This window comes from Cavia porcellus, unplaced genomic scaffold, assembly GCF_034190915.1.
Source record: "Cavia porcellus strain 051 isolate PalLab524CR breed Dunkin Hartley unplaced genomic scaffold, mCavPor4.1 scaffold_2, whole genome shotgun sequence".
In the NCBI taxonomy this organism is placed as follows: domain Eukaryota; kingdom Metazoa; phylum Chordata; class Mammalia; order Rodentia; family Caviidae; genus Cavia; species Cavia porcellus.
Genome location: NW_026947485.1, coordinates 16,120,709 through 16,145,096, shown reverse-complemented (window position 1 = coordinate 16,145,096; position 24,388 = coordinate 16,120,709). Strand labels below are relative to the sequence as shown.

Sequence of the window (24,388 nt, the reverse complement as noted above, 5' to 3'; positions counted from 1 at the left end):
TGCAAGCCCTGCTCCCTTATGGAGAAAGAATGTGGTCCTAGCCGGCAGCTCCACCTCCCAGCTTTGACTTTCTCAGCTTCAAAGTCAGGCCTCCAAATCTTACCTCTGAAGTGGACTAAGCTTGTGAATCATTGTGGGTTACATTTTGTAAAATTTATGTGACATAGTTTATTCTTCTTGTCACAAACCAAGGAAGTAAGTTTTATCAGCCACCAGATTTTATTACAAAAGGACCTCTTCCATAGGAATGCAGCTTCAGACCGTTTGTCTGTTAGATGATGACAAGTAGGGTGTTAAGTAGTGGCTTTCCATGCTTCATATCTCTCATCCACAACCAAGAAAAGGGAGGAAAAGTAGACCAAATAAAGTAGTCTGAAGTTGTTGACAGTATTTTTAAAAAGTAAAATTGATACGAAATCAGTCTAACAGATCGTAACTCCCAGACTGTTAGATGTCAGATTTGCTGAGTGTGTGGTCTCATAGCGTTGAGGAATGAAGTTATGAACCAAAGGAGAAAGTTAGGAGAGTTTTATTGGAAAAAAGGAGCGAAGAATGACTCCCAGATTTCTAGCAGGTATCTGGAGTGGGTGTCCACTGAAACCCTTTTTCAGGGGTAATTTATACAGCAAAGTCACAACATGGGTACAATGTGGGCCAAAGTACCATCAACTTTTAGGGTTATAAGTACTATATGGCCGCTTGGCTCATGATCCAGTAGGAAACAAGCATTGCAAGAGGGTATGTGGAAAGAACAAAGGCATTTTGGGGAAGGGTACCTATGTGTCTGGTGCCTTACTGGGCCCCCTGGACCAGGTGGTGCTAATATGGTATAATCTCAAGTCGCTGTTTATTTCCAGGGAGGCGTGCAGGCCTAGGTCTGTTCACAATCCCGGTGTTTTATTTACTTATTTATTGTTTATTTATTAGCTGACTTCCTTGAGGGCCCACTTCCTCTCTGACTGCGTATCTAATTCAGCTGTCTATGATAAGATGCTCTACAATACTGTTTAAATCCCTCCTATAAAAGCAAGCAAAGGCCCCTGGCACAGCCATGAGATTCGATGGGAGGTCTGCCACAAATGAGGGTCTAAAATGACCACATTGTCCACTGTGCCGTGTCATGGTCTCTTGGAGTTTGTTTATGTAGGGGAGCCTGAGAAAACAGCCTGGAAGTTTCCCTGAGATGACCTGGCTTGGCCCGGTGACCCAGTCTGCCCCAGCAGCTCATGCTATGCTTGCTGAAAATGACTGTTTATAGATCTGTTTACTTGGTGGCTTGCTATTCATAGCTCTTGTAACCATTCATTATTTCCTTCAGTTGCTATAAATAACTGGTATTTCCTCTTCAACAAAGGACAAAAAATTTCATCCCACTGGGAAGCAAATTGATGGGCAAATCTAATATAAAAAACATATTTTAGAGCGGAACGCAGCCAGCTGCTAGAAGAATTCCTCGTCTTGGTCTCTGGGCAGTGTCACTGTGAAATGGAAAACTCTAAAGCAAGATGACACTTCACTGGCCAAGTAATTATCTGGGAGGTGCCATGCTCAAGCAGCTTTTGTCTGGCTTAATGATGGAAATGAGCTTTCCAGGAGTGAGACTTGCTTTGGTCCCTGTCTGGCACCACGTGATGCCAGGTTCATCCTGCCCAGGAAAACTACTCTTTTTGACACAGGTCTGCTTTGCTAGGCATTGGAAAAGAATTATTAAATGACTCTTTGTTCTCTTTCTCCTCTCCTTTTCTGCTTAGTCTTTCTTCCCAGTTAGATGGAGAAAGGAGAGTAAACAACGGAAAGCAAATTTAATCCTCCCTGGAAGTTTTTCCATTGGGAAACACATAGTCATTGTTCTGCTTTCTTTTGTTGTTTTCAGACTCATCAGTTACTTCTCATGAGTAAGTGAAATTTTGAGCTGAGAAATGTTTGTGAATAACATTTCTGGTCATTGTGATAGCTTGCGAGCACATTTTCCCCCGATTTTGTAGACTTGTCCTTCTGTAGTGTGCTGGTAGGGGTTGGGACAGATGAGACAAAGGCTTATTCCAGGAGGACTAAGTTCTCCCACGTGGTCTCTGCAGTGTGAATTATCTGTGCTGTTGATGTGGAGAATACGTAAGACCGTCTTTAAGGATTCCAAGATATAACAGTGCTTAACTCTTTGAAATGGGAAATCATGAAGACAGACTCTTCTCTTTGTTTGCTGTTGTGTGGGCAGATCTCTAGGTTATCACCTGGTGTGAAGAAAGGATCTGGCTTTGCTTTTGAGCTGTCATAAAGTCTCTTCAGTCCTTCTCTGGACTGAGAGAATTCAGCATTTTATGTCTTAAGGCATCATTTCCAACTAAGAAAAGCCATTTTCTGAGAAGCTCTGTCTCTATGATCTACAAGCCATATAAGTCTGAAGGCATTTCTCTGGTCTGCTCTTTGAATCTGTGAGCAGGTCTGCAGCAAAAATATTTAAATCACCGCTCTCCCTTAGAAATATAAGTGAGCCGCAAGTGTAATTTATAAGTTACTAGTAGCTGCTTTATTTAAAGTGAAAAACAGAGGTGAAGTTAATTTTGAGAGTGCATGTTATTTATCCCAATACATTCAAAATAGTATCTTGATAAATAATCCCTATGAACAGTTTCTAATGAGTTATTTTCACTGTTTTCAGCCTCTGTCTTGGAGAGCTGGTGAGCATTGTGCATTTACAGCCAAGTGCTCAGTTGCCACATGTGTCACCAGTTACCGTACTGGACGACCTCCCCCTAAATGGCCTAACAGGCTGTGCAAAGCAATCCTACGCCATTGCTGAGTATCAGAAAGGTCTTGTTTCCATGCACAAAGCATCTCAGAGCAAAGCTGACTGATGTGGTGGGGAGGTCATGGAAGGCCTGACTGCCCACCTCTCATCTTGAACATCCAGTCTTACTCTTAAATTTAGGATTCTTTCTAGACAGAACTTTGTCTCCATTGTGATGATGTCCCTGCCTATGCCTTATTCCCTTGGTTGGCTTGCTCATAACCAACATAGCAGTTGCATACACTGTCGCTGTTAGGAAGCTTGTCGTGAATGCCTTCTGGTATTTTTAGTGGGTCTTTGAAGCTTGTAATGCTAAAAGGATTATGTGGAAACAGCACAGTAAGAAGAGGAAGGAGGAGAACTGAGATTTGGGAGCTAGTTTTGATACTGACCTCATGATGTACTGAAATTTTTTTGCAAGTAATGTGTCTCAGTAATGAATCCTAGGGGTGAGATGTAATAGGATGTCTGCCTCATGTTTCAGGAGACAGATAGTTTCATTCTTTTAAATATAAATATTGTTCTTTAGTACTTATGATAGAGAAATGCACATTAACAGATGGAGTTAGTCCACAGGCTATCCATCTTGGAATAGATAGTAAATAGTATGATATGACTTAAACACCCATAAATATAGTATTTAATCTAAGTAACATTCTTTGCTCTCTAGTCCAAGTCAGTGAGCCTCCACCAAGTATAGCAGGAACCATTTAGCTTAGCCCCAAACCCAGGATCTCGGGAACAGAAGAGAGATGGGGACCAAGGTTCCATCACCCGACCCTGAGGTTACCTCCCAGCCCCAGATCAGAATAGGGAAGGGGATGGTGCCTCCCAAATTGGGAAGCCTCAGTCGCTCCAGGGCCTAGGGTTTTCCCCACTCACCTTCTGCATCTCCTGCATTGCCGAGTGTGAAGGCCACGAGGGATGCAGCCCACCCCGCCACTGTCTCTGTGCAGAGCGGTCCTGCAAAGCCTGTCATGGGTACTGCTCTCTTAGTTACTGTTCTCCCCTTGACTGTCACAACCAGAAGTTTAAAAGTTGCTCCCCAAAACTTCAATATCTTTTTATGTTCTCCTACAAATGAAGAACAAATAGAAGCAGCAGAAAAAAAAAAATAAAAATTGATAGATTTTCCTGGAGTATACTCTATGAGAAGCATAAAGGATAACATTAGCTAATATTTTTTCAACCCAGCCAGGCATTTTCTCCATCTATGGTCCACGTTATTCTTCAGTTATCTTGCAATCTTAAACCTTTCCCTTTCGGTTCAGGCTTACAATGCTCCTGCTTCAGCCTCCTGGAGGGATAGAATTGCAGTCCTGCACCACCAGGCCCAGCTCCCTTCCTCTTCCTTGAAGGCTTCATGAAATGATAGAAATGTGAGTGTGAAAAGCAGGTCATACTCATTTCCTGTGAGTGTCTTAACAAAGCACCACAGATAATACAAATGCTTCCACTATAGTCTGGAGGTCAGAGTTTGCTGAAGTCTCACTGGGCTAAAGTCGATGTATTGGGAAGGCTGCATTTTCTTCTGATGGTGTGAGGGAGAGTTGGTTTCCTAGCCTTTTCCAGGTTCTGGAGATTCCTGCACTTCTTAGCTTGTGATTCCATATCATTCTAACCTCTGTACCCTCATCAGATTCCCTTCTCTTGACAGCCCTGCCTTTCTCTTTTAAAAATCGTTGTGACTGTATCCAGGTCACTCCAGTAATCCAGGAGAACCTCTCAGTCTTAAGATCCTTGATTTAATCACATCATCAATGTCCTTTTTGCCATGTAAGGTCATGTATTCATGGGCTTCAAGGATTAGGATCTCGTCATCTTTGGGAGAAGATGTGGTCCTCTGTCTGCCACACACATGAAGAACCATCCAATCAAGCCATGTGTCCAACATGTGGATTTGTTCCTCAGGGTGCCTGGTAGTAGTTTTCTGCTTCATACTTGAATATTGTAATGACCCAGAGCACGCTATCACGTCACCCTGTCTCTATCCAATGAAGGTTGTCCCGTGAACAGAAGTCAGAATTTCAAAACTGATCCAACCAAAGCACAGTAGCACATTACTGTCCTTGCTCAAGTCGTTTGTGGTGACAAAGGCAGATTTGCAGTAGCTTGTTTGATGGCTGTTCTCACTCTGTTGAAATGTATTTTTTCATAGGTAAAGTGGAGTTACTCAATATCTTGTATGTATTTCTTACTTTGAAGTTTCCTTGTCTATAAAAGACATATGGTAGTGCCTTCTCATAAAGTGGATGTGAGGATCTAACAAGAGGTTCTACTTCAGTGCTACACAAAACATTTAGCAGGTACTCAGTGCATTGCTGCTGCTCTTGGTTCTAAGACTACTACTTCTAGTTGAGTAGCTCTTGTCTAAAATCACTGGGAATAGGAATGTTTCCAATTTCAGAAGGTTGTTTTTTCTTAATATCAAAAATCTTCACAGACTTTACTAATTGAGCATCCCTAATCTAAAAATCCAAAATTTGAAACTCTCCAAAATCTGAAACTTTTTGAGAGTTGTATCAGCACTTAAAAAGTTCTGGATTTTCATATTAAGTATGTTCAACTTATAATACTATAGTCATCTTTGCAGTCATCTTCACAATCATCAGTAGTCTTTTAAATTCCTCCACAATTCTAAATCATTTATACTGTTTCTTTTGCATTCTGATTAAAGAACAGGACTTTTTTTTTTTTTTTCAACTTTGATGAACTGTAACAGCGCTCAGATCAGATTCTGGCTGTGTGGCTGGCTGTGTACAGTGGTTTACATGATGTGGTGATCACACATTCTGTGCCTTCATCCAAGGCATTCACAGGACAGAATCAGGGATCAAGACCTTCATCTCTTGGTAGAACCTCTTGCTTGCTTAGGTTAAACCATTAATTGTTCCATTTACTGCAAGTCACTGAACTCCTTTGACTTTGTTCTCACAGATGTGGCCTTTGCTTTATCTTGTCTACAATATTTTGAGGAGCCTTCATGTGTCTACAGGCTTCCTAGCCAAAGAGCCTGCTAAAGAGAGGAGTGTCATACACATCAGATGCACAGAATAATGAATTTGAGAGGTGTGATGTATTAATAAACACTGCCAAGAAAATAGCTTTTCACACTGGTGCTGTGACTCCATTTGATACTCACTTTATGGCTTCTCTCTTAATTACCCAAGATGCTTTCCTAATACCATTTGGGCTTATTAGTTTTCTCCAGAGCCCATCAAATGTGTTGATTTTAATTAGCACTTGTTTCAGTTTTTTCCTTCTGCGTATTTTCACAAAACATGGCACCTTTGCAGTAGAAGAACTAGCAAGCTCAGTATTCCTGGAGAGAGGCATATGTAGAATGTCATCCAGAGATGGTTCTTCTTGTCATGTATTCTCAATGCAAAGGAAGCTTGATTTAATCTAAACCATTTGCAAAAGATAAAGAAGGTTACAGGAATGATGAGGCATGGGAAAGAGAATACTAAAGCTTCTAGATGAGGTATTCTAACTTATGAATGTGCTTTATTCCAGAAGATCTGCAAATCATAGGAATGGCATAACATGACAAAGTCATCCTAACTTTTACACCACCCCACCTGCCCCATTCCTGTTTTAATAACAGAACATTTGAGCTCCAGAGGTTTCTGTTGTCCTATCTGGGCTTATGTCTCACAATAGCAGTAGCAGAAACTAGAAGCTAGATCTCCCTCTTCTGATTGTTCTGCCACCCTACAGCTTTCAGGCCTATTAAAGTGCAGGGTATCTTTCTTTAGAGAGAGAAGAATGCAGCTTCGTTATAAGCTGAGTGCTGTGAGTGCACTGAGGACCTGGTGTCCTTTATGTCTTTGCTCCTTTGTCAAAACATGCCACAGCTTACTCAGGTCCTGATGTGAGGCCTCCGCCTGTTAACCTGGTGAAAGTTAAGACTCCTCTCTCCTCATTCAATTATTCCCTATCCCTCTTCTTTGTCTTTTATCTACAGTATTAGTCATCATTCCATATGCTATATATTTTTCTTGTTTATTGATGACCTACCTCTATAAGAATCTGTAATTTTTGCTTTGTTTACTGGATGAATCTTCTAGACCTAGAATAATACTTAGGAAGAAGTGCTCAAGAAATAACTACTAATGAATACATGGGAAAGAGTTTCTTGACACTGGCTGTGCTCATGCGTACTCTCCGTCCTTTGGCCTGGCCTGTGGATGCCGGGAAACAGGTTACCTTGTGAACCTTCCTTGTTCCTCTCGGTTTTGTTGAAGTCAGAGCAGGGGTGGGCTCCAGAGGGTCGGCTGCAAACCACCTAGCCACGGAACACTCAGTCCTCATCTTGTGCCCCTACTGACCTCTATATGGTTACTCATTGTGAGAAATTCCTAAGGCAAAACAGGGAAAAAAAGAATATATTTATACATGGGATCGTTATATAGCTAGTTTCTCTTAGTTCATTGAAAATACAAGTTTGTGCTAATACTGTGTGGACAAGCTATCATGCCTATATCTTGCGCTCTGAATAACCACTAGGAAGACAACAATATACAATATATTAATTATTGTAACTCTTCTACTGACTTGTTTTATTATTTTTTCTCTCTTTAAAATTAAAAAATTTTTTCTAAGGTAAAAACTCCAGTGGTTAAAATTGTCATTAATCAGTGTACATGCAGTATATAATTCATTTGTAAGATGTGGCCCTTTCTCCACAAAGCCAAAGAATTTTGCCATTATTAGCTAACATCTTCTGCTGCAAAGTTCCTTGATTTGAATTTTTTTTTTTTTTTTTTTTTGGTATGGGGGAATTGAACTAATGACCTTGTGCTTGCCAGGCAAGTGCTTACACTGCAAGCTAATCCCCCGCCCTGAATGTCATTTTTTTACCTGACAAAAGTTTGCCTGTAGGAAAACCATCGTTAAGTCTCCTGCCAAGCCTCTACTTGGATTAGCTTGTCTGTAGACCGTTAATGTACTAGGCACTTTTGTTCCGCAAAGTTGCTGGATACAGAAGACAGAACTTGTGAGTTTTTTGTTCATCATATAATGAAAATTTTTCAGTAAATAATATTAAGTGTGTGTTTCTGTGTGTATCAAAATACGTACACATAAATTATGCCTGCCTTGAACATATACTCTTGTTATTACTCAGTAAACAATTCAGCTATTTATGTAACATTTGGCATTGTATCAGATCTTTTGAGTAATACAGATATTATTTAAAATATATAGGAAGATATGTGGAGGCTATGTGAAAACACTGTGCCATTTTATATGAGGGATTTAAGCATCATGAATTTTAGTGTCTACAGGGAGTCCTAGAAATAACCTCCCATGGAGACTGAGGGACGTCATATAGTAATAAAGTGAAATGAGCTATTTATTTGAAAGAATATGTCAAATTTATAGTATTTCTAGGGCTATCCACTAAAATTTTTAAAAAGTTTAAAAAGTGTTAAAGCAAAGAACTTCCAAGGCACATAAATATAATCTTAAAGGTATTTAAATAGGTCACTTTTCTCTTAGATTTCTAAGTTCATTGCTTTTCTAAAGTTGGTTTTTATGAGCTTCTGAAACTAATGAAATTTTGAAGTCAGAGACTTCTAAATCAATTGTTCCCACTAATTATGTTCTGTATACTCTAGGTGAGGGTTTGTTAAGGTTTAATCCTTTTTAGAATTTATACACTTCATGGTTTATGCCCATCTATTTTCTAGTCGGCCCAGGTCATTTGGGGATGATGCCATTACAAAGAGTTGGCCTTGTAAAGAAGCTGATGAGGCACCTGCTGTCTCTTCTTGGTCATGGAGAGCTGGGTCCTTTCTTGTGCACACTTTGATCAGCGAGTTTTATAAATCTTACTTGTGGACACACGTGTATGGTCATTTTTCCTTCTAGTGATTTGCTCCTTTATGGGAGGTTTTGTAAAGTTAGAATACACAGACTGTTACTTCTGAGTTTTCAAATGTCAGAGATACACGTTAAATAAAAGTGAATTCAGCCAGGCCTTCTCACCAGCACTGACCTTCAGAAAATTTCAGATATTAGCCCACTGCTTACTTATTTTTCTCTGTTCTATCCATTTGCCACTTAATTCTCTTGAGAGGTAAAAGCATGCAGTTAGCCAGCTTTGCTAGTTGGCATCAAGTTTTTCTTTCTTTCTTTTTTCCTGGCAACAATAAAAAGGGGTAAGATTAAAAGGCATTCAAGTTGTATAAATCACCAACTGAGAAAATATAAATGGTTTAATGTGTGCCTAGAAAATGTCTCATTTGTTTTATAGTTTGATGATACGAAATATTAAGTCAAGTTTGTCTGTATGGCTGAATTATTCTACATCTGTGTTCATAAAGCACTAATCTGGATTCCTCCAGCAGTGAGATCACTTTGTCTGTGAATTTTGGAAAAGATTTAAATTGCAGTTGGACTCTTTGCAGTCCTGTCATTTTATTCCATGTAGGTATTTCTTCTGTTCTCAAGTACTATGACTGTAAAGCAGTAATACTGCTTTATGTGAGCCACCTCTGCTAGACTGTCATTTTGTAATCACACTTCATAAACGAATGCAGGAAATACTGAAAAGTGGTGAGACATCACACCGCTTTCTACTCAGCCCCAGTGTTCACCACCTAATGTACATTTGCAGTATTACAATCCAGACTAGCAGAAGCTGGCTTTATTCTTCCTGCGCATTGGCAATGAGGGTGGGTACTCTTTTATAAAAGAATAAACATATTTGTACTTTATAAGCTTAGGTTTTTCTTGATAGAGTAATTTATTACACTTTCTCTGTTATAATACCATGTTTCAACTTTCTTTTTCTAATAGGCGAAATGAGGAATGATTTATATATCACCATAGAAAGGGGAGAATTTGAGAAAGGAGGGAAGAGTGTGGCCAGAAATGTGGAAGTCACCATGTTCATTGTAGACAGCAGTGGCCAGACCTTAAAGGTATGTTGAAATTGAAATTTTTTTGGTAAAATAATTCTACATAATTGCTGTGGCTTCATCTTTAAAGTAATCAGTTAATTTTTCTTTTGTAGTATTTTCTTCTCCACCTCATGTAGTTTAAAAAAAAATCATTAAAAAAATCCCAGATAATAAAATAGTAAAGCAAAAAAGCTTTTTCCATTTTGCTTAATTGTGTCAACAATTTCCTAATAGTAGTTATTCTTTAAATGCAGTATTTTTTGTCATTTGATTACACTTCCTTTCATCTACCATAGTTTTACAGATGAATCTTTTTTTGGAAATTTGTTTTAAGAAAATAATAAGAAGAAGAAGATCATTTTTGGGGCTGGGGATTTAGCTCAGCGGTAGAAGCACCTGCCTTGCAAGCAGGCGGTCGTGAGTACGATCCCTGGTACCGATAAAAATGAAAAAGACAAAAGAAAAAAAAAAAGAAGATCATTTTAAATCTATGTATTACATTAACCAGGCATGGTGCATGCCTGCAATCCCAACACTCAGGAGGCTGAGACAGGAGGGTCACAGCAAGTTCAAGGCCAGCTTTACATGGTTCAGTGTTAGCCTGAACTACATAGTGAGACCATGACTCAGAAAAAGAAAAAATTCTATGATTTATTTTTAACCACAATAGGGTATGAACACTGGGGTCCTACTTCCCAAGTGGGGTGCTAGTAGTGGGATCCTATGGAAGAGTATTTTCTGTGAGCTGCTTCTTGGTGGAGGGACACATGTGCCTGTTCCATTACAGGGTTGTCCCCAGAGCTTAGTGAGTCACTCACTGAAGCCCAGTGCAGCCTTTTGGCCTCAGCAGGATGAGAGCCTTGCTGCCTACCTGAACTCCCAAAGTGACAGAAATTAGCCATCTCTCACAGGTCTCCACAGCGCGGCCTGGGAGTTCAGCATCAGAATTCAACAAAACACTCTTATGTGTAGGAGCAAGAACAGAAACGGTGCCACAAAGGGCAGGGAGGTGATTTCACATGAGGTGCTGATTGGGAAACAGACAAATACAGCATAGTTGCTCTGCATTTCCAAAGCCAATTTTTGGACGGAGTTGTCTTTAATGCACATGTTTTCTTTGTTAGGATTTTATCTCTTTTGGCGCTGGCGAGCCACCAGCTAGTGAGTACCACTCGTTTGTGCTTTATCATAACAACAGTCCGCGGTGGTCTGAATTACTGAAGCTTCCTATTCCGGTGGATAAATTCAGGGGCGCACATATCCGCTTTGAATTTCGCCATTGTTCCAGTAAGTTTGGTGGGATTGGCTCTACGGCTTTGGGCTGGGTGGCTGCTTGCTGAGCTGTGCTGAGGATAATGGGGTAGTCTGCAAAAAGGGCGACACAGGAGAGACTTGGGGAGGGAGGATGAAGCTGAGTGAGAATTCTAGCAGGGAAGTGGGCTTACTTTTCTACAGGCTAACAACCTCTTTGGAAACAGAGAAGGTGGGGAATACTTCTGTAGGAAGGGTGCAGGTTCTCTTTAAATTGATTATTACCATAAAACATCAGCTCATCACTTAAGAATCTAGACAGGAAGATAAGGCAGAGAGTTAAAAACCTGGACTAGTTCTGGAGGTGTTGGGCAGCCTTGACCACAAGTCTGGTATCACTAGGAGCTGAGCCAGCTCTCAGATAGAGGGAGAAAACCCACTTGGAAATTCCTGGGCCAGTGAAATCACTAGGAAAGCCTCTGGCAGGCTAAGTTTTATATGTCTGATTTGCACATATCTGCATCATTGTACCATCTTACATGATGCTGAAACAAGAGTCAAATAATGTCCTCAGGAAAAGGCCTTACAGATAACTTGAAAGAACTGCCTTACTTTAAACAGCCCAAAATATAGAAATTTTATGGGATTTGTTGATGTGTGTGACTGTCCATAAGGCGGTCATTTGTCAGTGTCCCTCTATTTTAATTCTCTTGCATGCCTTCCTCTGTCAAGCCCCTGCTCCCTGCCCCACCAATCCCAGCCTGAGTCTCCTGATAGTGCCTGTGTCACCACAGTATGCCTGGGACTCTACAGATTGTCTATTGTGCTCGAAGTTTCTGGTGAATCTTGGTTTGGGAACAGTGTATAAAAACCCAAAAATACAAGGAAAATCACATTATTGGAGAGAAGCAATCTCCTCTCCACTTTGGGAGGTGCTGGCGCACAGCCAGGAGATCCATGGTGGCTTTGTCTGAGTAATGTAATTTCCTAAGCTTCCAGTAGAGGACTTTGGCCACGGCCAGCACCATGGCGTCTTTCAGAATGCGCCCACAGAGCTCTGTAAATGATACTTCTGAGGCCATCTCAGTGCAGAAAGGTGGCTGGCAGGGTCTTGCTCTTCATCCAGACCCCAGAACTCTATGTGCAAGGCTGAAGTGGGGAAGCATAAAGGACTTTGCTGAAGTTCTGTTCCTTCCACCAGTCTTTGCTATGAATTCCCATTTGGACCTCATACAGGCATTGAGATTTAAAGTAAGAGAAAGGAAAGGAAAATAAAGGCAAAACTGCAGGGAAAAGAAGAAAGAGCACTTGGCAAAAAATTGTTATTATTCATAACTTGGAAAGCAGAACAAAGGCTATGTTCAGTAAAATCGGTTAAATCTCTGCTCTCTCATCCGTCCACTTCAGAGTTCATTCAATTTCTTTCTTTTTTTTGAGCATGCATTGGTAAAATTCAAAAGAAATAGTAAAACAAAGTAGGAAAAATTCCCCATAAATTCCACAAACTCCAGATACCCAACAAGAGTTTTATCACATAGGCTTCCAAATACTTCAGTGTGCATACATTTTCATTCAGAAATATTTATTCATGAGGTGACTATTACTGAATACTCACCATGTGCCAGTTACTTTCTTGGATGCTGGAGATGCATCAGCAAACACAAGATGCCATCTCTCACAGAGCTTTCAATCTTGGGATGAAAATCAGACAAATGAGCAAGTAAATACACAATTCCACTTGTCCTCAACTCCCCTTATCCATGGCGTTATTTTTTGTGTTTTCAGTAACTAGCAGTCACTGCAATTTGAAATACTGGAAAATTCTAGAAGGACACAATTCAGAAGTTCTCAGTAGCACACGATTGTAGGTAGTGGGAAAGTCTCACACAGGCCCACTCTGTCCCAGCTGAACTTGTCCAGCGTACCCATGCTGCGTGTGATCCAGCCATCGGTTCAGAGCTGTGGTATCACACTATTTATGTTCAAGTAACTCTTACTTTATTTACTAATGGCCTCAAAATGTCAGAATAGTGATATGCCAAAAAAAAAAAAAAAAAGCATTAAACTGAAGCATTAAACTTTTGAGAGAACAGGTATAAGTTCTTGACTTGTATCATAACCTGAGACTGTAGGCATACAACTTGCTGTTAATCTCTCCCTGTGCCTAATTTACAAATTAAGCTTTATCACTGGTAGGTACATATGAAAAACTATAATATATAGAGGCCGCATGCCTGTAGTTCAGACACTGGCTTGGTGTCTAGGCACACATGCCCTGTGGACAGAGACAGGGGACTACTTTCTGTCAGGAAGTTGGAGGGCGAGTTCAGTGAAAAGGACTAAATTGAGTTCAGGCGCTAGGACATGACAGTGCTTATTATACTGCCGTCGTACATGGGGTCGGCAGGAAAGACGTCTCTGAGAAGTAGACATATCGTAGGAAAGTGAAAGAAGTGAAAGCCAAAGTCATTGTCGTATCCGAGAAAGAATAATCCAGGCAGAGAGAACCGTAAATACTGAAGACATGAGGTTGAAACATGTCCGGCATTTTCAAGGCCTAGCGAGAGAACAGAGAGACAGCGGAGGAGTCAGAGATCACACTGTTATGTACCTCACAGTGGGTTTTTTGGGGGGTAGCAAGGAGAGCCAAGGGGACTTGGGGTGAAGCATCTGGCTGCTTATGGATTGTAGATGGACCGGTTGGGATAAGAAGATCATCTGGGAGGCTTTTGTAGTTCTTCAACTAAGAGATGAAAACAATCTGTCTTAAGATGAAAGTGGTTTAAGTGTTTTTTATAGATTGACAGGTTAGATGTGAAAGAAGAGTCAAAGATGACCCCGGAGATTGGCCTGAAAATGAGGTGTTCATTTAATGTAAAAGTGGTGGTAGGAAGAATGTGTTTAGGGAACAAACATCAAACATGATGCTGTTTTATACATTTTATGTCTGTTTGGCCATCCTTACGTTACATGGGCAACTGAATGAGATACAGGTTGGAAACTTAAACTGGTGAATGAGAATGGATAGCTCTTTGGTCTGCTATCATTACCAAATAAACAGTCCTCAGGTGCAAGGCCAGGGTTCTGATCTGCAGCAGTTGCTGACTCCCATGGTATAAATGCTCCAGTCATGGCCAAGTTGAAACACTTCCGTGACTTCATTGAATGTGCAGCTGGGGAAAGATCCATAGTCTCAGCTTTTGTGATCCAGTACAGCTTTTGTGGTCCTGCTACAGCATGCCCTTGCTTCTGATATTTGTAAAGCTATGAATTAAGATAGCACAAGAATGATTCTACAGCAGTCACCACATGCACAGGAGAGGAAAAGGGGCCATTACGTGACATTAAGAAGGACTGACCAGTAGGTTGAAGGATAATCAAGGAAAAAGAGAATCTGGCAGACTATCTGAAGGCAGTTTTTCAAGAGAGAAATGATCAGGCATGTCAGGTGCCAGTGAAAAGTCAATGAGAACAGAGAAACTGTAATTTAATTTGACATCATAGGAATTATTGAACTTGATAAGTAGTTTTAGTGGATTTGTGGTGATGGCTGTGAGCTCAGGAATAAAGTAGAATAAAGGAAGAAGAAATGGTGAATATAGGCAAATCTTCTGTTTTACTATACAAAATATGAAAGTCTTCTTCATGGATAGAAAGAATATTGTCAAGATGTCAGTTCTTTCTGAGTCTACAGACATGATGCAATCCCAGTCATAATCTAATCCTAAAGGTTACAGTGAAAAGCAAAAAACTTGAAATAACAAGCACTATTAAAAACATACAAACACAAACAAAATTAGAAGAATGATATTACTTGACTTTAAGACTTACTGTAAAGCTAAAAGATTGAGATATTGTGAAGGAAGAGACAGATAAATCAGCACAACAGAAAAGAGAGCCCAGAAATAAATACCTATAGGTATGGGCCCCTGATCTTTGACACAGAAGCAGGGGCAAGGGAATGGAGAAAGGTATTTTTGTCAATAGATGGCACTTGGACAACTGGACATGCATATGCAAAAAAGGAAGCCAGGTGTAGACCTAACATCCTTCATAGCACTTAACCCAAAGTAGGCCCTCAAAAAGCCAAAAGTTTATTTTGTAGCAGAATCTTCATGGGCCAAGTGTGGTGGCACACGCCTGTAATCCCAGCACTGTGGGCACTAAGGCAGAAAGATTGCTGTGTGTTAGAGGCCAGCCTGAGCTACAGAGTGAGTTCAAGGCCAGCCAGAACTGCATGGCTAAACCCTGTCTCAAAAACACCCCCACCCTGAAAAAAGAATCCTGTATTTATTAATTTTATCTTCTTGTGTTTGCTAATTTTGTTACAGAATCTTTTTTTTTCCTAAACTAAATGCCACAAACCACACCAGAGATAATCAAATAGAATTCAGAAATTACTTCTAAATAAATCTTCTTCCATCAGATATTCTGAGACTATTATTGCAGAAGTCTTTCCCAGGAGTCGTCACTGAAATTTTGCTTAACTTTAAGAAACATCAATTCCTCCCCAGCCCAAGTTTCTCTTTGGAGTCAAAATTTGTGTTTTTAGAAGAAAAGCCCTTTACCATCACACTGTCAGGGGTGTCCTTCAGGGTCCAAGTCCAGCTAGCCAAAAAGCATGGTTGTCTGCCTCATCCTCCTCTTCCTGGTTACTGGCCAGAAGCAGCCATCAGGAAGGATGTGTTGCCAACTGCGGTGTCTAATTTTCAAGGTCACTGCACTGACTCGTCCAATCAAGTCTCACTGCACCCCAACGTTGGCTCCACTGCCACACTTGTGTAGGACAAAATAACCAGCCAACACTGGAGAGATCCTCCCCACACATCCAAGTGCCAGGGCTGTGTCAAGTTGAACAAACCTGGTGATGTTAAGGCTTTCTCTATTTTTGGAGAAAAGAAGTCTGGTGGAAGAACTGGTATGGTACCCAAAAGTTCTAGAGCAGGTTCTCTCACATCTGGAGTCTCGATTTTGTTGTGTGCAAATAATAGCTAAAGAACCTCTGCATTTCTAGCCACTGTACTTCTTCTTAATTAGGTATCTGAAAACCTCATTGGCTCATTTATGCATTGCAGAGTGCTACTGCTGGCAATTCATTAAACTATTGCTGGCAATTTATAGTTATCTTCTAGCAGACCTAACTTACTCCAAACCAGTGGCTTTGACACGGCCCTGTGTATTTACATATCTGAATGTAGGGAAAGAAGTTCTGGCATGGACCGAGGCAGAGTTTAGAGATTCCCTTTCCATGGTTGATACTCACAGCGTACACTTACTCCACATTCACTCATTAATCCATTCTTTTATTGAGCATACCTTTATTGAGAGCTTGCCATGTTCTTGGCACTCTTTTAGAAAATCAAGCAGGTAAGAATCCTGCCATCAATAGTCCTTGAGATAGAAGAGTGAGATAAGAGACTCCACAGTTTTTAAAAACAATTTCAGATAATGAATGCCATAGACAAAACTATGTGAGGAATATGACTTGAGAGGGAAAAGGACTTGAGAGAGGGGAGCAGGGCTGTGGGGTTCATGGGTGGCCACCTGAGATAGATGTCCTGTCAGGACAGCGGCTGAGCGCTGTGTGGAGGAGTGTGATGAGGCATATTTATTGATGTCCCTCTAGCTCAGATGTGTAAGCTGGGACTCACATGAGCAAGTGATCTTTTCCCCTTCCTTTGTTTACAGCGAAGGAGAAAGGCGAGAAGAAGTTGTTTGGTTTCTCTTTTGTGCCCCTGATGCAGGAAGATGGTCGGACTCTTCCAGATGGCACACATGAGCTCATCGTGCATAAGGTACTTTCAGTCATGAGTTGTTTTGAACTGCAGGAAACCAGGCACAACAGTCAACTCACACTTTCACCATTTCTTTGGGCAACAAAACAAAAAGACTGAAAAGAACACTGTTCCCTAAGGTCGCTGGCAGGGAATGTCTTTCTGATGCTATTGTTTCTATATATGTACTCTGTCATATGCTAAACATACTTTAAAGATTCTTTGTGGTCTGTGTGTATTGGGGGAGTGATCCAAGAGCCTCTGCAGTGACCTATATCCCTAGCCCACCCACTGCCTTTATTAAGGTTTTTTGAGAAAGGAATGGGGTCCATTGCCAAGATGCGTAGGTTGAGCTCAAATTTGCAAAACAGCTACCTCATCCTCCCTTAGTGCTTGGATTACAGGTGTGTGCCACCACCGTGGATTTTTTTCAGTTTAAGTTAGGGCCAGGTGTTTGGGTAAATCTGGATATTGACCTTAAAATCCTTTCATTGCTGTGATAGCATTAAGTAAACCTTACAAATCACATTAAGTACTGGCAAAACTTTCTTGTATATTTGTTTGACCCCTGAATTTTTTGTTTGTTTGTTTTTTGCTATACACTTTGTCATGACAACTTTTGCAGATTTTTTTAAGTCGAGTTGTCATGAAAATATTTGAAACAAAGTGCTGTTGTATGTATCAGCAAGCAAATTCAAAAAGTGAGCACCTCATAGAAATGATCCGAGAATGCTGACAATAATGAAGTATAAAATAAAAATATATTTTGAATACACAGCCAGCATTTCTACAGTGTATCTCTCCATTTCTTTGACTTTGTGATGGTCCAGGCTTTAAGGAACTCTCATCTGTGCTCATTATGGGTCCACTGACCTGGGTGTTAACTCCTCAGGTGCTAGTTCTACCCAGACTTCAGGGTGACCTATCTACAATGCCAGGCCACCCAGGTCACTTTGTAGTTCCGGAGCTCTTCAGAGGCTCCTCCATGGTGCAAGAAACAATCCCAGGCTTCTTGGGATGTACCACTGCTTACCCAAGCTTCATTTCTGCCATTCCTTAACTCTTCGTGCTGCAGCCACACCGGGTTCTTTCTACTTCCTTATTTCTCCCTGCTGGTTCTGTCACACCTGCCCTGGCCTTGAACTCCTGAAGTGATGCCTTCCTCTGCTGCTCCTGCTCACTCTTTCCTGCACTTCCTCTGATGCTCGCCTTCACCCCAGCCTCCCTCAGGAGCTGTACTCCCCATGTTCACAGCAGTGCTCTCTTGATCTCCCTAAGCTTCTGCCTGTATTTCTTACCATTGTACTCAGTGCACTGTCCCACATTCATCTGATGATCCTTCAGCTTAGCCCAGTAAGTTCTTTATAAAATCGTGGTACTAGGGATTTAACCCAGGACCTCTGCACTGAGATACAGCTCAGTAAATTTTTGAGATAGGGTTTTTCTAAGTCACTAAGTGGCTCAGATTGGGTTCTGCATTAGTCCATCAGATTTCCCATTGCTGAAATATAGTATCTGAAATTCACAGCTTAAAAGAAAAGAGTTTTAATTTATCTTACAGTTTTGAGGATTCTGTCCGTGTTAGCCAGCTCCAAGGCAGGAGCATTATGGCAGAAAAGCATAGGGAAAAGAAGCTGCTCACCCCCTGGCAGCCAGGAAGCAGGGAAGTGGGGAGGCTGGGACAGGGGAACCCTTCCAAGCTGTGCACCCAGCGACCTCAAACCCTACTAGGCTCCACTTCCTAGCAGCACATGCAGTCGAGCGCTCAGCAAGGCAGAGAGAAGAATGGTGTTCACCAGACACCTAGACCTTTGTATCTGAGGTGCCTTTGTAACAGGTAAGTAATGTAACAGCAGTGTCTTCAACCACTGTTTTCTGAAAGACATAAATGATATAGATGTCCCTGACATTAAGTCTTGACTCAGAATAGTCAGGATATAGTCAGGATAAGGTAGTTAAAACTAGGCTCATAGAAGAGTGGATCAGTCTTTTATCACATGTCACATGTGGACACAGTCGCTGTGGGCTGGAAGATGCTTCTTTGGCACAAGCTTTTTCTCAAGGCAAGCGCTGGTTGACTTCTCTCGGTGAATATGAATGATACTATGATTGTCAGTTATTGATGAGAGAGACTGTGTGCTTCAGTGCCAGACCTTGAATTCCTCTGTGAGCAGGGGTCTATCAGTTCTGACAGAGGCTTATCTACTCCCTTGTCAGACACCAGTCAGCAAGGCCAGAACTTTCCGCAGCAGAGCTCTGAATGAGCTCAAGCCCCTGCCCTGAGTATTTGGAATTCTGATCCATGAAGGGAAGTCCATTTGAGGTGAAATAGTTTAAAGGCAAGTATCCCTGTAATTGTTCTCAAATACACGCAGGGCTCAGGGTGGTGTCTATAGGTGTCTAATGGTGCCAAGTCTATATTGTAGGAACCCCAGTGTTAGTGCCACAGCACCCCCAAGTAGCTGTTTTTCTTATAAATGTGGCTAGTGTTGCCTGAGGAGTTACAAAATACTTGCCAAGAGCAACAACTTCCGTTTTTAGCCCGGTTGCTGATGTGGTTTTCTCTGTCATAGCATTGAGCCCAGAAGTTTACTTTCATCATAAGGCCGCTTACAGTTTATCATATTACCAGCATAACTCTTGTCCTTAAGGAAGCACAGGGTCTGCTGATGATTATAGTCTTAAATTTGTTAGTGAAAAAGAAATATAGGGGAGAAGTAGATTTCAAATCCTTGGCTAAAACTGAGCACATTCAGTAAGTGTTTATATGACTGTGTTGGGGGGGGGCAGTTCCCCCTTCCTCCTTTCCAACTCAACTTCATTCATTACAAGTTTGGAGTGGTTTCCAGTGGAAGGAAACTCTTGAACCCTACAAAAATCTGAATGCTGTTGCTCTAGACAGGTGAGTGAAATACTGTGACTTAATCACGCCTCTTCCCAGATTTTGTCTCTCTAAAGCCCCTTTCGAAGCTCTCCCAGCATAGGTAATGTCCCCAATTGGCTGGAGAAGGGTCTAGAGCTTTCCTTTGGAGTTCTTAGTTACAGCATTTAATCGTAGAAAGTTTTGTTATCTTATTGCATTGCTTAGGATTATATCTTCCTTAACATTATAGAGGTCTTTTTGCCTATCTTCCTCTCTTTACCTGCGGGAAAAGAAGGTAAAAAGAGACAGACGCAGTGAGGGGTAAAGGAATTCACTCTCCAAAAGCCAAGTCTCTTTAAAGAGAATGATACAAGAATCCAGAAGGAGGCTAGGTACAACAGCTGACTGTGCACTGGGCTCTGTATTCTGACTGACTCTCCCGGAGGACTTTGAGCCACTGGAAGTACATTCTGAAACATTCTCAGGTGCAGCAAAAATAAAAACAATGCTGTCTGCCTTTAAGAAATCAGGGTGGTCTTCATCAGTGTTGATTGTCTAACACCACCATGGCTAAGATGGCCCAACTCAACCAAACTAGGGTTTTGCTTAGTAGAGGGATTTATTGAGGTCCTAATCCAGTGCATCTAGAAAGGAAATGGGCCAGATAGGCCAGCCGGATAGAGGATTGATACTGTTTCCTGGGTGGACAGAGTCAATTTAATGTGATAGCCCATATTGCAAAAGTCTGTTGCAGGTTATTTATGTTTGCTACCTAAAAATCTGTCCACAAACCTCTGTGGCCCACGTTTTTGGTTCCTACAGGTTTTCAGTCTTGTTCCCAGCTTCTCCATCCTAGTCCAGCACTGCCTCTTTTCACTGGATACTGGCTTTGCAGTGGACCTCACAGACTCCTTGGAAACTTGATCTCCTCTTACCCTGAAGTTCAGGGTAGCCCTTCCCTTCATATGTTTGTATTCCTAAATAAAATTAAAAGACAAAGGGAGTCTGGAACTTTAGACCAATATATTTGCTGCTAAGCTTACTGGCTTGATTTTTCTCACTGCTGAGACAAAATACCTGACACCCAAAGTTAAAGAAGAAAATGCTTATCGTAGTTCATAGTTTAAAGGTTTCAGTTCATAATTGGCTGGCTCCCAGGCAGGGTGGCATGGCAGAGGGCATCATGGAGGAGAAACAGTGCATGGCAGGCGGAAGGCACCGATGCATCACAGTAGCAAAGAAGCAGCAAACAATGCAGCAGCCTTCTTTCTGTTCTTCAGATTCTTTCCAGGCCGTCTGCACTGAGGGTAGGTAGCTCTCATGCCCGCACTGAGCCTTCCCCTTATTCACACCCAGGACTGTGTCAGATCAATCAGTGGAGTCATTTAGTAATTACACATCCTAATCCCAGCATTGCACACTTAATTCCAGCATCATACGCCCTAGCTCCAGCTGGAAGCCCCACCTGTGACCACATGAGGCTTTGGGGAGATGTCTACACATGCACTGTCGTGCTCACTGAACATGCTACGCTGAGAATTCTGAGAGATTACCCTGTAAACATGATCAGTAAATGTTAGACAAGCAAGAAATATACCCATCCACCCCAGGACTGAGGGTGGAGTAATTGATCACTTCACCCTTACTTCAGGACACACCGGGAGAGAAATTAACAAACAAACACATGCAAAACTTTTTAAAAAGTAATGTCCTAGGAGGTCTAGCATAACAGTATATCCCAGATGACCACAGAAGCTAACCAGAAAAAGAAACACAAGATATCTTAATATGCTAACACTTAGGGCTTTGTTTATGTGAATCCCGAAAGCCTCCTGTGCTTGCTAGTTCACACTGCCTCATCCTCCCCAAATGCACTACTTTAAGCGAAACCTTCTGCCCTCTATGGAGAGGGCTTCTGTGTAGTGAGCTTGTCTTCTGAAGCCTCGGGTCCACTGCTCAGGGGCCAGCTGTCTCCAGATGCCCCCGTGCCTTTCAGAAGTACCTACCAGTTCCCCATCCTGTTGCGAAGCCCTCGCCAGCCCTCTGCAGGGCTCAGTTCTCACCCAGTGTGCTGAGGCCGGTGAGGAAGGGGTGGGGATGGGGCGGCAGCTGGCGGGTTCCTTTGCAGTCAGCCTAGCCTCTGGTTCACGGTCTCACTCTTCTGGTTGACCTGTCCAGTTTTGTGAGCTCTTATTTCTTGGCCATTTCAATTCTAATCACCTTCACTTGCATTTTACTTTGCTGGGGCTACTCTTTGGACCTTGCTTCATCCCCACCCAACAGGATCTCTCATGTGGATGTCAAGTAAATACCTGGTCCCTGACTGGACACACAGATGAGTGGATGGGTTAACTGGATAGGCTCGGTTGCAAAATTCATAAATCCTTAATATCCGCACCGATCTCTCAGCTTTCCACGTTTCTATCTATGTCTGTTTTTCAGTCTTACTCTCCTCCAGGAAGCCCCTGCTGACTTCCCTTCCTTTCCTTTCTTACTCAGGGTATCCTTGATGTTTAGTTCTGTTGTGCCTGCATGGGAACTAAAAAATGGTCCCGCAGCAGCAGTCTGTCAGCATTGCCTCCTCTGTGCCCACGACACTGCTAGGGGAAATTACAGGTTAGCACCAGCCTGAGTGGTATAGATACAGGAGCACCTACACTGCAGGCCGACCCATCGACTCCCTCTGTAGTTCCCACAGGAACTGGTGACAAGATCTGATGATCTCCCTAGCCTGCCACTTGCTGTCTACTTAACAAAGAAAACAGAAGCCATCCGACAGGAATTCCTTAGCTTCCTGCGCTCTCCCGGGCACCTGCAGACTTATCTGCATCCTTTCCTTGCTTCCTGCTTCCTGTCTCAGGGAGGAGTCAAGATTCTCTCTGATGCTGAGTCTTCCGCCTGCTGCGCTCAGGACCTTCCTGCCTCCTGGCTGCCAGGACTCCGCTCCTCTGCCCCCTGCCCCCACCCGCCTGACCCTCAGTAAACCATTTTCTGTGGCTTCTATTGTGATTTCCTCTACAGAGACACCATTCACTCAGAGTACAACGTGCGTTTTTCCTAAAAACTTTTTTTTTTAAAAGCCATGGTCCTCCCTCTTCTCCCATGAAAACCCAGTCTTGCTCTCTGCCTCCGCCTCCTTCCTTCCGCAGGCTGATTGTGCTGCCACCATTCAAGTGATTTTTTGCTCCTCCAATACCCTGATGCCCACTAGACAGAAAAATCTTCCTGCACTTGACTCCCTGTCACACGTGGTGCTGTTACTTATCCTTCCTGAAAACCCAGCCTTCTGTCTTCTTCCTGATGACTTTGTCCTAGTTCTGCTCTTCATCTTCTTTTAGGGCTTGTCTCACTCTCTGTGCACTTTTGTGTTTCTGTGGATTTAAATCTCAGCTTCCATATTTGTGCCTCATACCCCTAGAAGTTCTCCTCCACTTCCGTCGGTGACCTTACCTACCTTACCACATCTAGGTACTGGCAACACCAGACCCATGTTCTGAGTCTAAAACTTTTGACAGCCCACTGAACAACTTCAGTGGGTTCACCCAGAGACACTTCAAAATCAGCATGTCTAAAACTGAGCTTTTTAATCTCATCTCCATCCACTCCTGCCACAGACTGCTCAGTTCCACCTCCTTGCTGTGATGATCCAAAGAATTAAAACCAGAGCTGAATGTCAAGAGTTACCTGGAGGTTCCTTATTTAACAGATTAAAAAAGAGAAATCTGGAGTAGTTGTTAAGGCTTATTCGGTTGAAAATTCCATCCCCTCACCTTACTAAAGTACATGTTGTCATCTGAATATGCCTGCACTTTTATTTTAAAGGTTATTTTAAGATATTTTGACTACAGGAATGTTAAAATTTTTCCCATGTACCCTTTATCCAAGTCTACGTACACTAACCTCTTACATGAAACTGTAGCACATTTCTCAAAACCAAATTAATTGTGGTAAAATACTACTAGCATAAAATTTATTTGGATTTCACAATAAGTTTTCCACTAATGTCATTTTTCTGTTCTGGAATCCCACATTATGTTTAATTGTCATGTGCCAGTGATCTCATACACAAATTCGTTCCAGTACCATTGCATGCATTCTTCCTTCCCTTTCTTGGCTTTTCCTCCCTTGCTTGCTTGGTGATTCCCCCTTATTCTCAATGATAAAAATCAAAAAGCAGTTTTCACACCAATCCCTCCTTCCCAGCAGAGCTGATATACAATGGAGTTGTTTTTGTTTTTTGGTCTGGTCTGGTTTGGGTTTTGGTGGTGGTTTGAATTCACTATATAGTTCAGGTTGGTCTTGAACACACAGTGGTCCGCCTGCCTCAGTCTCCCAGGTGCTGGGATTGCAGGTGTGTACCACCATGCCTGCCTCTCCAGGGGTCTTTATCCCAGCTTTGTGTTTGGTATCAGTGCGAGAGTGTGGCGGTCAGATCAGACATGGAATGATTTCAAGGATAGCAACCATATCATTTCCTTGCCACATTTTTGTACTGAATTGAAGAACTGGCTAACAGTGGGAATTTAAAACAGATCGTAATATTCAGAATGATTAGTGTTACCCAAAAAGTCTACAAAAGAAGATATTTTGCCACCAAAAACTACTGAAATCTGGTTTTGATTAGCCAGTATTATGGAGTTCCAACTAGATTTTCTAACTTACTGTATTTTTAAAATTTAATCCTCTACTTCCCACAAATTACAGGCCCCTTATTTGATTAATATGCCATGAATTCTCTGCTGAGTTTTTTTCTGAATAAATTATAGATATTGTTCATAATGACAGATGTTACATCTCTGGACTG

General features: G+C 41.8%; 1 protein-coding gene across 7 annotated transcripts in view; it reads left to right on the top strand.

Moving 5' to 3' along the window:
• Dock4 (dedicator of cytokinesis 4) overlaps positions 1-24,388 on the top strand; it is a 418,252-nt gene that overhangs the window by 267,062 nt on the left and 126,802 nt on the right. For all 7 annotated transcript variants that reach the window (XM_063238782.1, XM_013152428.3, XM_063238800.1 and 4 more), the window contains exons 14-16: positions 9,593-9,717; positions 10,821-10,983; positions 16,636-16,742. In XM_063238782.1, coding sequence (XP_063094852.1) covers positions 9,593-9,717; positions 10,821-10,983; positions 16,636-16,742 — 395 coding nt within the window. The remainder of the gene's footprint in view (positions 1-9,592; positions 9,718-10,820; positions 10,984-16,635; positions 16,743-24,388) is intronic.